This window comes from Aphelocoma coerulescens, chromosome 3, assembly GCF_041296385.1.
Source record: "Aphelocoma coerulescens isolate FSJ_1873_10779 chromosome 3, UR_Acoe_1.0, whole genome shotgun sequence".
Classification (NCBI taxonomy): Eukaryota; Metazoa; Chordata; class Aves; order Passeriformes; family Corvidae; genus Aphelocoma; species Aphelocoma coerulescens.
In genome coordinates, this window is record NC_091016.1 from 67,517,045 (window position 1) to 67,532,229 (window position 15,185).

General features: G+C 42.5%; 1 protein-coding gene across 1 annotated transcript in view; it reads left to right on the forward strand.

Annotated features, from left to right (window-relative positions):
* SLC22A3 (solute carrier family 22 member 3) overlaps nucleotides 1-15,185 on the forward strand; it is a 30,628-nt gene that overhangs the window by 10,531 nt on the left and 4,912 nt on the right. The window contains exons 3-10 of the mRNA XM_069010713.1: nucleotides 1,359-1,513; nucleotides 3,972-4,137; nucleotides 5,129-5,246; nucleotides 9,868-9,965; nucleotides 10,103-10,317; nucleotides 12,712-12,820; nucleotides 13,063-13,175; nucleotides 14,355-14,454. Coding sequence (XP_068866814.1) covers nucleotides 1,359-1,513; nucleotides 3,972-4,137; nucleotides 5,129-5,246; nucleotides 9,868-9,965; nucleotides 10,103-10,317; nucleotides 12,712-12,820; nucleotides 13,063-13,175; nucleotides 14,355-14,454 — 1,074 coding nt within the window. The remainder of the gene's footprint in view (nucleotides 1-1,358; nucleotides 1,514-3,971; nucleotides 4,138-5,128; nucleotides 5,247-9,867; nucleotides 9,966-10,102; nucleotides 10,318-12,711; nucleotides 12,821-13,062; nucleotides 13,176-14,354; nucleotides 14,455-15,185) is intronic.

The window sequence follows — 15,185 nt, forward strand, 5'->3', positions numbered from 1 at the left end:
ACCTTGCTCTGAGAGTAAAGAAGGGAGCCTAGTTTGTGTTTTGTGCTGCTACTTAACAGTAGCCAACCTGTGCATTGGGTGAGTGCACCACTGATTATTTCAATGACAGAGCATTTTTCTTCAGTTTGTAAATGACTTTCTGCCTGGTTCATATTTTCTTTTGTATCTCTAGTAATAATAATAACTTATAGTACAACTTCTTCATAGGCAGAAATACTTACAGGCTTATCTTCATCTCAAATGGAAAATTTTGAACTACCAAACAAAAGTAGTTTCAAGGAGAACCTCATCTTTCCAAGGGATATAGTAATAAGGGAAAAAGCAAGGCAAAAAAGCGGCCACAGCATTGAGTAACTTAAAGTATCTCTGTTCAGTGTCTGGCTGGGCAATTGCGACACTAGCAGCTCAAAACTGTGAAAAAGCAGAGTTATTACAGCCAATTATTAAAATAAAATAATACATCTAGGAGTATGTGTATAGTAAGCCTAATGTAGCCTACTGTAGAACTGTGAATGTTGTTCATTGACAGCACTGGGGGAACGTGCTGCAGCCAGATCATTTCACTCGTCTCCTTGACAGCACTCAAAAGAATGGATCTTGTTGAAAATTTCCTGGGTTTTGTCCTGCATTAATTCTTTTCATGAAACCTTTTGAACAAAATGAACAAACAAATACTGTTGCAAATACTTTATGGTAATATAAACAGCTGAATCATTTTTCACCATTTCTTCTTAACAACAACGAGAAAAGATCTAGTTGTGTTCCAAGGACACAATTCCATGAAACTACAGGAAGACTTTTTTTTTTTAAATTATGGCTTACATTGGGCACATAATTATGTTTCTTGCTGGAGAGTGAGATTCCTGAATACATTAGGCGTATTTTGAAAAGAAGTGATCTAAACCTAAACCAAACCTAGAAAATCATGCAGAGTAGTTAAAGCAGAAATTATTTTCACAGAACTGTCTGTAATTATTATTAGAAGACTAATTTGTGAAAACAGAAATTCCCAACAAAAATAGCCCTTATTAAAAACCTGGTCAGATCAAACACCTGAACTGGCATGTATGGGCCATAGTTTAGATACAAAAAGACAAACAGTTTTCTAAACCAAAATGAGGGCTGGTGAGGACATCACCAGTTTTGAAATTAGTGATGTAAAGACAGTGATAACTACTACAGGGAAAAGAGTTCCATATCCCAAGGGCCAATACTACAAAATTTCAGAGAGCTACCTTTTGGAAAAAGGCTGGTCTCAAAAAGGCACTTTCAGACCTATCACTAAAATGAAATGTTGAGAAAAAAGAAAAATCTTTGTGTCTTTTCATGATTTCCACTTTCTTTTCCTTTTTCAACAGATATGGCAGAATCCTCATCTACCTGCTCTCCTGCCTTGGGGTTGGGATATGTGGTATCATAGTGGCATTTTCACCAAATTTTACTGTATTTTTGATCTTCCGTTTTCTCCAAGGCATGTTTGGCAAGGGAACCTGGATGACATGCTACGTGCTGGGTGAGAGCTGTTACCTTCTTTTTTTCGTGGTTAGGAAGAGTGAGGGATTTCTGGAGGACAGAGACTCTTGCTACATCTGCTTGTCATAATATTTTTTCTTGGGAACAAAGCACTGGCCCTGGAGTCAGCAGAAAAAAAATTACCCAAATCCATCCTGGTTAATGCATTTGTCCTGCAATGATTAAGAGGTGAGGGAATGGATTATTCATATATAAACGTTTTGTTATTACATAGAAGATAACCAGCATGATAAAAATCTACAGAGCAGGCCCCAAAGAAACCGGATACACAAACAGGGACATGGTTTATTTTGGCAGAGTCTGAACATCTTCCACAGATGCACAGAGGAGTTTGCTTCTCCTCACTGGGAGGACAGCTTGGCTGGCTGCTTTCATTCTTTAGCTGGGAGACTTTGCTCAGTGTCAGGCTGGACACCAGGGTCCTTATTAGGATTATTATTTTCCTGAAAAGGGAAAAGAAGGGGAAGCTTTGTTATAAATAGCATCAAAACAGCAGGGATACGGAATCTTTGGTACATTATAATTTATCAGTCTATGGTCTATAGCAGTGAAACTCCTTGCATAGAAAGCTTCCTTTTGACAGAGAAAGGATATTGTTGTGATGTCTTGAATGACTGCCAGGTTCAGTAAGACAGTCATAAAGCCTGAAAAAGCCAGATGGCAAGGAAGGCATCCTACAAGAGATGGGATGTCAGATTTACTTAAAAATAAAACCAGCCATTTGGTGATCTACTGTTATAAACCAAAACATTGTGATAACATCATGATATAGGGCAAAAACTTGTATCATTGCTGTTGTCTGTGAGGCCTGTGACAACTGTTTAAAATTTCTAGTGGAATTTAGATGAATGGGAGCGGAATTTTAGCCAGACATAAACACTTACAGTGGGACCTGGGAGCACTGGGGTGATGTATGTGCAAACATACCAGTCTAGCCCTTTTAGCATCTAAAGCCCAGAAGAGCTTTGTTTTTCTGGGCAAAGTTACACTGCTGAGCAGCTCATGTCCAAGATCCAGTGAAAGGACCAGAAGCTGCTTTTCCTCTCACTTCGATGCACATGGCTTAGTTTTAAACTGAGATCTTACCTTGAAACTTTAGCAAGTGCTCTAACCAGCAATATGTTTTATGGCAGATCCATGGCTTCCTTAAAATGGCCAAGCTTGAAAGGAATGTTTTTCTATGCTCAGATCAGGCTGCCTGACTTTAGGGAAAGATTCGGAGATCCTGAGATCCTCAGGTACACTGTATTACTGCAGACCTAAGCAAGGTGCCTAACTCTTGGATAGGGTGCTTCCTCTTCTAAATCCCTCCAGGGATTAAGTCTTATCTCCTGGGATCACCCAGAGTGTTTGCCAACCTAACATCTTTTAAGAAACATATACAGACCATAAGTTGGTTTGCACCACGAGGGTGGTTGCTATTAATACATCTCCAAAGCTCTTGATCTGTGTTTCAGGCTGCCCCAATAACCTCCCTTTGCTTTTACATGCAGCCCAACTCTTTTGGGGGGCAGTGCTAAGCAGCTACCTTTAGGCAACAGAGTTGCCCCTGAGCTATGCAGATGTGATGAATAGTCAATAAAAATGTTCATGGTGTCATATCTCTCTGCATTGCAAGACAAAGCAAACCACTGTTACTTGTAAAATTGTGCCTGCTTTAGTAAAACAAACAAACAAACAAACAAACAAATAAATAAATTTAAAAGAAAGTGTTTTCTGTGTGTTTCAAACCAAGGTAAAACCCTCTGCTTTTAGTCTGAAGGTGTTGTAGTGGTGACACTTTTGGAACAAACAGGAGACACTTTTTCATGCGTTGCTCACCTCTGTTGTGGATGTCACGGCCATGGGATATTGCCTGAAAGACGGGCATAGGTTTCACAGCTATTAGACACATTCACAAAATAAAAAATCCACCAAATAATTATACCCCCCCCCCAAATAGCAAAAGCTATAATTGTCCTAATAAATAAACCAGACTGGATCATACCTTACCCTCAGAGCAACCAGCATGGTGTGGTTTAATTCTTTTCCCCACAGGCGCCTTGTCTATATTACCTGCTGGGAGCAGCCTCCGCCTGAAGGATCCTCTTGTCTGGAGCATGTGCCAAAACTGCCCCAGGCAGAGTGCTAAGAATTGCCCACCAAGCATGATCATGATGCAATCTCAAACTCATGTTGTGGCCCTATGTGGATCGGTAGTAAACACGCAGCCAGAAACCCCTCTGGCTGAAGGAGGGTGTGTGAGTTGATGAGGAGGTATCACCAGTGTTTGCCCTGGACAGCCTCAGTGACACGCCTACACTGCTGAAGACAAGATGCTGGGCTAGACAGACCTGTGGCCTGATATGGAATATCCTTCCTTATATTCCACCTCTAATAATTTTTTTTTGAATTGGGTTTGTTTCTGTGTTATTTATTTTTGCTTTGTCTCTGCTCAGTGACAGAGATCGTTGGTTCTGATCAGCGGATTGTTGGAATCGTGATTCAGATATTCTTTACCCTGGGAATTATAATTCTCCCTGGAATTGCATACTTGATTCCCACCTGGCAGGGGATCCAGCTGGCCATTTCACTGCCCAACTTCCTCTTCCTGCTCTACTATTGGTAATGTTGCTGTCATTGCTCTTGTCTTTATTGCTATTGCTATTTGAGCACCTTGAGACTCCTGCTGTGGTCCCGAGTCTCCAGAGTGGAAGATGTTGTAGGTTAAGAAGAAGATATTTGCATATTGTTGGCTTTGTAATTTGTGACTCCTTTTTAGTGAACCACAGACATACATTACTTTAGTTTTTCTACCCAAAGTTTGTCCCTCTGATCAGCCACAGATGGCCCTTCACAGAACCCTGCTCTGTTTATAAGGTTAATTTGACCAAAGTCTATTTTTCCCATCAGCCATGAGACCCCCCTTCTGCCTCTCATTATCTACTCACTTCAAATCTGACCTTGCCCTCAGGTCCCCCGAGGGACAGCTGATGAGAAAGCAGAGGGCTGTGCCATGGTAATCACCTGTCTCAGTGCAGCCATCCTATGGGATGGATCCGAAGAAACTAACCCATAGAGCCTCTTCCTGAACGTTGCTTCCTTAAATGTTGCCTGCCTTGAACTTCTAAATTGTGAATCCTCTTAATCCTAGGCTAGCAGAAACTGAAGCACCCATCAGTGGTATTGCTTTGTGTTCAGTTTATAGAAGATGTATACATTTGTGTGTGTCTATCTTACCATGATACAGCCAGAAGCTTCCTGATCTGCCTGGATGTGTTACTCTATGTGTTGAGTGTTGGCTTTCATTGCTGCTATTCTACAGGAACCTTCTTAGCTTGTTGGTTATACTTTTGACAACCATTGTGCAGACAGTTAGATTTCTGGTTTTTCAGCTTTGCAGAGTATTGATGTAGTCTATTTTCCTCCTTCTTGCCCACTAGAATCAAATATTTTACTGACTGACTGGAAAAACACTCCTCAAAAGTGTTTCTGTATCCCAAAGACTGAAAAATCAGTGTGTTTTGTGTTAACACGGGGTAAAAGATAGAAGACTTTGGATTACTTACGATGTTACAGGGTAAAAGACTTATTTATGACTTTTGTGTTCTTACAGGGTGGTTCCTGAATCTCCACGTTGGCTCCTGACACGCAAAAAGGGAGAGAAGGCATTAAAAATCATGCACAACATCGCCAAACACAATGGGAAATTTCTCTCACCACATTACTCAGAGGTACAGTCATGTGTTTGAGCTAGGGTTTTATTCTAAGCTTTCTTAAACTTTGGAAGGTTCAGAGGTGTTAAAATGCATTCTCTTTAAGGCATGGACAAGACTCTTGAAGGGTCACACCAGAACAAGATTGCAAGTCCTACACCTACTTTGTTAATTGCAAGATGGTACAAGCGGACTGGCTGGAAGTATACGGGCTGAAAAAATAAGTTTGCAAAACAGGTCTTTCTTTTGTAAAACTCCTACTTAAAAAACTTGTGGAAAATATCAGAAACTAACCTGAGGGACAATGGTATTTCACAGCAGTTTCCATTTTAACTGACAGAGCAAGTGGAGATAGCAGGATCCACTTCCCTGGCTCCTTTTCTTGAACTTCCTTTTACAACTCAAAGACAAGATGAAATTAGAATTTAAGTATCAATTTTCTTCCATCTCAATAGAAAGAAAGTACACTGCAAAGTTCACAACTGAGGAAGCTCTCTCTGAGATCACTATTCACCAAGTAGGACGATATGTGTTAGAGTTACAGACCTCTGGCCAGTGGTCATGACAGAACTTGAAAGGACTGATGCATTTCCAATAGCGTGGTTGTGGCATTGCAGCATTTGGCTTGTTCTGTGTTGGTAGCAGTGTCTGGCTCTCAGACCATGATTACTGCAGTATTGGCCTTATGGTTCTGTGACAACAGATGTGGTTTACTGGAATGATCATTAAGGTTCCTCTCAACCCAAACCATTCTATGATTCCTGTGCTGGGGACCCCAGAGCTGGATGCAGCACTCCAGGTGGGGTCTCACCAGACTAGAGGGACAGAATCCCCACCCTCACCCTGCTGGCCATGCTGCTCTTGAGACAGCCCAGGATACAATTGACTCTCTGGGATCCAAGTGCACATGGCTGGGTCATGTCCAGCCTCTCATCCACCAGCACCCCCAGTCCTTCTGGGCAGGGCTGCTCTCCATCTGTTCATCCCCAGCCTGTGTTGGTACCCGGGGTTGCCTGGACCCGGGTGCAACACCTTGTTAAACCTCTTGTTAAACCTCATGAGATTATGAAAGGACATAGACCTTTTGGAGTGAGTCCAGAGGAAGGTCATGAAGATGATCAGAGGGCTGGAACACCTCTTCTGTGAGGAAAGGCTGAGAGAGGTGGGGTTGTTCAGCCCAGAGAAGTGAAGTTTCCAGGGAGACCTCAGAGCAGCCTTCCAGTACCTAAAGGGGAGTTACAAGGGAGCTGGAGAGCAGCTTTTGTCAAGGGCATGAAGTAACAGACCAAGGGGCTTAAACTGAAAGAGGGCAGTTTCGGATTAGATATTAAGAAGTAATTCTTCACTGTGAGAGTGACGAGGCACTGGAACAGATTTCCCAGAGAAGCTGTAGATGCCCCATCCCTGATAGTGTTCAAGGCCAGGCTGGACAAGGCTTTGAGCAACCTGGTCTAGTAGACAGTGCCCTGCTCATGGCAAGGGAGCTGGAACTAGTTGATTTTTAATGCCCCTTCCAGCCCAAACTGTTCCATGATTCTATGAATTACTGTCTTTTGCTGGGGCATATGCACCTGTGAGATTCCCACATCCTGGTCAGTATTCTGCAGTGCCAAGCGTGCCCCAAGTCATGTAGCAGGAAGTTTGTGCTGCTGCAGCTTCCCCTCCACATTCAGCCCTGCATTCCTACACCCACTTCCTGTCTAAACATCAGCATTTTCAAAGCATTATGTCAGAAAGATGCATCTTTCCTTGCTTTTTAAGTTGTATTTTTTTTTTTTTTCAAAAGTATCCATGTTCATGACCTTAAGCCACTCACAGCTGCAACAGATTAACCTCCACACATCCAGATTTGTGCTGGATCTGTTCCTGAGACCTTTGAAAGGTAGAATCTCTGTCCTCCTTTGTGCTGTGCCCAGAGGAAAGAGAGCATCTCAAGGAAGCACATGGGTAATGGATCAAGGGTATTTCTCACATTAACAGATATCAGACTTCTCTTTCATGAAGCAACTCCAGAATTTCAGGCAAAGTGCTGCAGGTGTGGAGGCCCAGGGAGAAGTGAGAGGCATTATCCCTCAGTGCACTTTGACTCAGATTTTCCAGTATGTCTGTATCAATGTCATTGGCCAAGTCCCTTACACAGCTCTGGATGTTGCAGCTTTGGGTTTTTGTTGGCATGCAGAAACCACAGATGACTTTTCTATGAAAAAGGATAAACATTTGCTGCTTTTGCTCTGTGAGTTATGACCCTGGTATAGGTCAACTCCAAACAGAACTCATTACATTAATTGTAAATTATAAACTCTTTTTTTTCTAGTTGCTCATATTTATCCTAGCATGGAGGATTTTTTCAAACTAATTTTCTAATTCTTAGTCTCTGTCCAAAACCAGAATGAGCTGCAACCCTCTGAGTAGGAGCTGCTTCTTAAGAGAATTGTGGATCAAAACCTGTCCCTTTATATATAGATTTTTTTCCTACCCTATAGACCATATCTAAACATGTATTTCTTACATAACTTACATGTGTAAATGTTACATACATGATATATGTATAAACATGCATGGCCTATGCAGAATTAAGCATGTGTAGAACTATATACATAAAAAGTAATTGTGGGAAAACTGGTATGTAATTTTGCTGGAACATGAAAATATGAGGGAAGTTATAAAACTTCATCCAGGGTTTTCAGTAGTGTATCTTTGGAAACATGTGCCCTGTTGCTGAATTCCTGGCTGCACCGGTGTGAATAGCAAAGCTCTCCTTGACTTCAAAGAACAAAAAGAGGATTTCTTCCCCTGCAAAGAGTTGACTCTCCATAGTGCTTTTTTTCTTCATCTATAAAAAAGTGCTCAGTCATGCTTGGGGTTATTTTGACTTTATTAAGACATAAAAATACAAGTGGCAGTTGTGCTGAATTTATCTTTAGTCCTCTGGAAAACTAAAACCATATTTGCACAAAGTCACAACTGATGGCTGGCGGCCTGTTCTTATAAACAACAGACATGGCAGCTTTATAACCGTATTATGAGAGAGTCCAAGAGCAGTGCAGAAACCCAGCAACCTCAGCTGCCTCACTAAGGGCTCTGGCATGCAGCACAAGTGGCAGTGCTTTTAAGAAAACTTTTGGCTCTTGTTACAGAAGAAGAGTGAGACGGAGTAGAAAGGAAGGTCAAACAAATGCGGGGTTTCTCTGTCTTACAAATCTTTGTGTCAGTCAGTTATGAAAAAGTCATGTCTGAATACATCCAGCCAAATCTCATCAAAAAGCAGCTGTGCTACTTTATGATACAATAAAACAAATAAAGAGTGAAAGCTTTGGGCTCAGCCCTGGCTGAGCTGATGAGACCCTCAGGCAATGCCTTTGGCTTTACCTGTGTTCTCATCATGGATCTGCGTGTTACCTTGAGCTTCTCCATCCCTTCACCCCTGTCTACCCCTGGCCTGGGCTCCTGCACCTGTGTGAGCAGCAGGTGCTGTGGTAATAAAGAAGAGTTTGCTCCTCTCTTTGCCCTCTTAGGCCTCCTCTCAGGAGGGATCAATAATGGAGAGTTAAAGCAGCAAGGCTGCCTAAAATCCTTCTAAAAGTGGCCCAGCAGGTTTAATCCCATGTTCCCCACAGCTGCTTTGAGAGCTGACAGCAATCCCAGCTGTGGCTACCAGTTCTTGGGCAGTCATGTTCCATCCCTGCCTAAAAACACCTCTGCCTTATCTCCCTTGCGTCTTCCTCACTTGCCAAATGATCATATGAACAAAGGGTTTCCACCTGGCTTGGACATCATGGTTAAAAACTGCTGGCCAGAGTTAAAAACAGCCTCAATCAATGTAACTAATCCCTTTTTGGCCCTGCTAGTATTCTGGCTGTGTCAAATCTATAGCAATGAACTTCAATGGGTAAACGCAGCCTGTGCTGCTCTTTTCTGTTAGTGTTAAACCTTCTAATCAGTAATTTCATTGAGTGTCTCTTTGTGATTGTATTGGAGGCAGCTGAGAACAGATTTATCATACTTTGTAGGCAGTATGAGGACAATTAATTCATACTTAGCAGGTTTTTTTCTTTCAGGGTAAAAGCCATGTTCAGCACAGTGCGTGTGTTTGAAAACACTCTGAATCTCACTAGTTGAGTATTTTGTAGCACCCAAGCACTGTCACAGATCTCTCACTCCCTTTCTCTTCTTGCCGCCCAGCTGTGCCACCAGTGATATTCCCAAGTCCATTTCTTGTTGCTCAGACCCTCTCTCCCTGCTTCCCTCAGCCCATTGCTTTGCCGTGTCTCCTCCTCTCTGCCACCCTTTGCAGAAGGCAATTCTGTGCCCAGTGGCCCTGATATGACAATGACAGCTTATTACTTTCCAAGAAAATCCAGGTCAACAAGGAGGAAATAATTCTTCCATTCTGAAGTAAACTGGGGATTTTTTAATCGATTATTGCACAATCATCATTAAGAAAAGCCCACAGCCATGTCCAGTTATTAGCTGTTCCAGTACCTATGCACTGCTCTGGAGTGCTATGAGCAGCAAACTGGCTCATCAGCACCTTTGCTTGCAGGACTGGAATATTGCTGATCACCGTATTTACACAGGAACTCTGCCCCAGTGCCTGTCTGATGCCTGACAGCTGACTACTGCTCACTTATCTCCTCAGATCACTATTAGCAATGAGGAGGTCAGTAACCCCTCCTTTCTTGACCTGGTGAGGACTCCCCAGATGAGGAGGAACACACTCATCTTGATGTACGCCTGGTGAGTGCCCATGTCAGTCCAACTTGTTACCAGGGTGGTGGGTTTTGAGGAAAGATTCCCTTGTGACTTTTAGGGTCTCTCCAGCTTCTTGCAATCATCTGTTTGCCTCTCAACACTTTTTTCCCTTTACTGTTTAGGTTCACAAGTGCCCTGATCTACCAAGGGCTTGTCATGCGCCTGGGAATTATCGGAGGAAACCTCTACCTAGACTTCTTCATCTCAGGAGCTGTGGAGCTGCCTGCTGCTTTCCTAATCATAGTGACAATTGATCGCATTGGCCGGCGCCTGCCCTTCGCCACGAGCAACATCGTGGCAAGCATTGCATGTCTCATTACTGCCTTCTTGCCAGAAGGTAATTCCCTTCCCTGTGTCAGGCTCTGCAGGTCAATGGCTTCTCTCTGATACCCCCTGAGCAAAGATACTGCGACACACAAAACTGCACATAAAAGAAAAAACATCTGGTGATACAAGCAGCACCCAGTCATGGAACAACACACCTTATTTGCATATAGATGGCCCTGCAACATGGAATAATCATATCTTTGATGGGTTGTGAACAACAGCTGGGGGCCGTCTTAGAGAAAATGTCTGTAAAGGCCCTGTACTCTCTTTAAAGACAAATGCAAGGGAAGAGTATACAAACATAATGGAAAATACATTCTTTGACATGGAACACACTTAGTGATGTAAGAAATCAGTCATTTAGGTGAGTCATCTTGGTAGTCTTTTCCTTTACAAATAAAACAATGCAATCCTCAACACAATGTAGGGGCTGTGGGACAACACAGAGATTGTTGCCTTGCCCTAACTTTCCCAGGGGTTTGGACAATGCTAAGAGGCTGGAAGAAAGATATGGCTTTTGATTAAGCCATTCTTATCTGGTTTCAAGGACAACTAAAAGGTCTGATATTGTACAAAGGCTTCCCAGCACTTCTGTCTTTTCTTTAAATTGTTTTCCCTACCATGTTTTTTGGGGGGGGTTCTTTTGTTGGTTTTGGTTTTTGTTTGCTTTTTCTTTTTAATCCCTAGGGAAGGATTTGGAAGTGCTTTGAATTGTGTATAACCACAGGATTATGCTTTGCCTTACCGTAACTGGGGACCAGCAGCTCAGTGGACATGAGAAAGGCTTATTCCTCCCCAGAACTATTCCTGTCAAAGTGAGGGACAGTCCTGGCCATCCTAAGAGGCTTTAGTTCCTCAAGTTATATCATGGGGCTGCCAAAAGCTTTCTTTCAGTAGTGGTGAAGTGCTGAGAGGACCCTGCCCAGGTGAGGACAGGACATCTTGGGGATTAAGACACTTGCAGATTGGACACTTGAGGTCCAAGTCCTGCTTTGAAGAAGTCTGTTTACACAGATGGAAAAAAATGCAGCTCTCAGCTGTGATCTCCATCATACTGTGTTGCTCACACGGTTCGAGTCCCCTGGCAGAGGGAGGATCCACATGGACGTCACCATCACCTTGGGAGTCTGATGGACTAAAGGGGTGCCAGGGAGATGATGTGGATTTGTTTTGCTCTTTCCAGCCTTTGTTTTTCTTATATGTTTTTGAAAACAGAACTTTTCAGGACGTAAACAGTGTCTCGCAACATGGGATGAAATTTGATGGGGGTTTGTTTGGTTGTTTTGGAAGGGAATAAACCCAAGTGTCTCATTTTTTGGTTCAGAGAAAACTGAAGTGTTTTCTTTTTCTTCCTACTGAAATTTTGAAAAAACACAATCACTGCCAGAGCCCTCTCTGGTGGCAGAGCTCCCCTTTGTGCCAAGTTCGGACTTGTTTCACTTGCCTCCCTCTCTGTCTAGTCATGGTTAGACCATGCAGGAGACTGCCCTCTCCCAAGGGCATAGCAAAAGTGCTTATCACATTCCTTGTGATGCACTTCCAGAGAGCACCAGCTCTCCAGAGAGAGGTTGCTCACAATGAGTGGGGCAGCTCTGCCTTGCCGTGTGTGGGCGACCATTGCACGCCTGCTGATGTACAAGGGCTTCCCACTGATGTATTCAGGGCAGTGGCTGCTCACTGGAGCTTGAGTGGAGCTGGGAGAGCTGGGCAGAGCCAGCGGAGCAGTGTCAGGTACAGCCCTTGCCTGGCATGCTGGAAGGGGACGGGAGGATGACCAGGAGTAGCATAATTAGGAGTTTATCTAATGTGAAATGGCTAGAAAAATTACAAGGGGTAGGTGGGCTGCTCTAGGGACAATTATTTTACTGCAGCCTCCCTGGAAGTTTTTAAGAGATGTGTAGATGTGGCACTTAGGGACGTGGTTTAGAGGTGGAGTAGGAGGGTTGTGTTAACACTTGGACTCAATGGTCTTTTAGTCTTTTCCAATCTAAATGATTCTATGATTCTATGCAGCTTTAGAGCTACCTTCCTTGTGGTCAGAAGGCTTTGACAGTGTTTCTTACAGCATAACATGCCTGTATAGATACGTACTCCTTTGTGGAGCACAGTCGGATGTGGTCATGGAAGCTTTTGATGGTTATTCTCCCACCCAAGCTGTTATGCCCCACTAGCATCTTGAATCAATCAACTCCAGTGATTTCTAACTCTCCAAAGCAGCCTTACATGATGTTTGAGAGCAATAAATGCCAGTATAGATTGAGACCTTCAACAGTGGCCTTTCAGTCTGATTTGCAAAGTATTCCTATGGTATAACTTCTGCTGACAGGGCCTGGGGCTCTCAGAAATGCTCTGCTGGTGTGGCAGAGCACACTTCACACAGAAGTGTTTCTTTTTGTATGAACAGATATTCCATGGCTCAAAACGACAGTTGCCACACTGGGAAGACTGAGCATCACAATAGCTTTTGAAGTTGTCTATCTAGTGAACAGTGAATTGTACCCTACGACACTGAGGTACGTCAAAAGCTCCCAGGAATTGTTCAACTTTTCCGTCTGCTTTCCGCATTTCCTAGTTCACTGTCCTTTAGTTAAACTTGGTTTCCTCCAGAGTTTCCCAGCTGAATAGCCACTGCTTAATGTGGATGGCATATACTGAAGAGATAATTCTGGAGCTAAGTCTACATTCTACTCCTTAAACACCTGTTTATTCTGTTTGGTAGCACCTCTCTAATATCTGGTATTTTTGTCTTTTGCAGAAACTTTGGTGTCTCCCTGTGTTCAAGTCTGTGTGATCTAGGTGGGATCATAGCCCCGTTCCTGCTTTTTCGATTAGCAGCCATTTGGTTGGAGCTACCTCTAATTATTTTCAGTAAGATTTGATTTACAATGTACTTTTGGTTTAACTATCCTTCTCCTAACAGAGCTTTTCTTTTGGGGTAAAAGTAGTGTGTGGCCTCATCTCCACCTCAGACCAGCAGTTCTCTACCTTCATGCCTAGAGCAAGAGGCTGAATGGCAAATGGGTGAAATGTGAGTGATTTCATTGCACAGTGTGGAAGAGCTCAGGTCTGCTTAGGTGACTCCGCTGAAGGAGCAAAAAAACTATGTGAAGTGCTTTAAGACTGAGAAAGCTTACAGCTAGGTTCTGTAATTGCATGGGAGTGTGTGGCTAAATGAGATGTCTAGGAGGTAGACGTGACTGGAAAAAAATCAAAATTAAAAGGATAGAATAAGAAGGAAAAATTGCGCCAATGACAGCTTTAGGTGAAAACAAAATTGGAAAGACAAAAGACTTTTTAAAAGATTACCATTATTTCAAGAAAAGACATAGATAGAAGTACAGTGTTCACATTATCTAATTATTAAATTCTGCTGCTTCTGAGGGACACATAAATTCCCTCTATCTTAAGTAAACAGCTACGAAATCAGAGGAGATCAGAGTGAACTGTGCAACAGTCAGGGAACGTTTGATTTTTTGCTCCAGCCCTTCTATTTTTGACTTACTACATTATGTGAATTATATCTATGAAGGAAATTATTCCAAAATATCCATTCCTAATTCAGATTGTATCTCAATGCTGTTCCCCAAGGAGGAATTTTTATTCTGAATCACATAATTTACTTTGGCCATAGATAAAGAAAGAGAGTATTTCAGGAAAAACTCAGTGGTTTCAGGAAACACAGATGCATCTACATGACAGAGCCCTTTGAGCAAAGGCAGATCTGTTCTCCGCGAGAAATACCACCCTGGTTCCAGTGCTGTTTTTATATATTTGCCCATGTGCACTTATCTCAGGTTTTTGACTTCTAAGATCTCCCTTTGGGGAGATCAGGCTGCAAATGAACTCCTAGCCCTCAAGTGATTTTGTAATAGGCTAAATTAATGTAACATAGAGGTATTTGATTTGAGTTAATCAGAAATAGCTGATGCCCTTAAAATGTCTCACTTCAAACTTAATCTGAATAAACTTTTCTTACTGGATAAATGCTGAAAATAAAAAAGTAACAATGTTCTTATTGCTTTTGTATTTCTTCAATATCCATTGTAGGTATTCTTGCAGCTGTCTGTGGGATCCTAGTATTGCTTTTGCCAGAGACAAAGGGAATCTCATTACCAGAGACAGTGGAGGATGTGGAGCAGCTTCCAAGGTATCAGATGTATTTTCTTCCTTATAGCTGGATGAGGTTTCCTGAGGATGTTGTCCTCCAGCTTTACCAACTGCCATAAAGCACTGACATTCTCCAGTGTCAAAGTAAATTCCCTAGTTAGGCTGTTGCTATGAGTAGGTGGTATTTTCCTCAACAGAAACCTGAACTTTGCAGTATCACTAAGGAAGGCTGTTAAAAAAAGTCTGGTGATAAAATCTGTATTTTTCTCATAGGGACACAAGTTTTCCTATGCATCTCTGGAAGCAGAAAGCAATAATGTGCAAGAGAGGTGCTGCAAAGCATAGCCTGCAACTCTCTGCTTGAGAAAACCAGCCCATTACCTCAGTCAAAGCATCCTGTGAAGAATGGTCCCTTATCACGGATGCAATTCCACAATTTATTAAGTAATTTAAAGGTCACATATGAGATGGATTTATAGGTGAAAAGTTGTAGGCACAGCTTTCCTGCTCCTGGCACACACCAAGCCAGACTCTTCACTGCCCTGCAGATATGAGGGGAATATTTACACCTTGGCTAAATAATTTGAGGATCTAGTGCTATATATTAAGGTTTCAAGGAGAGGCTTTGGATATTATTAAAAACTTTTGCCTGATTCAATGTACAAAATAAAGAAGGAGGAATGTATCAGTACTGCAGCTTGGACTACAACTTGAACTATGTGTTTTCCTGTTTTTTCACACTTGTATCCCTCTCCCCTTCTGTTTCAACAG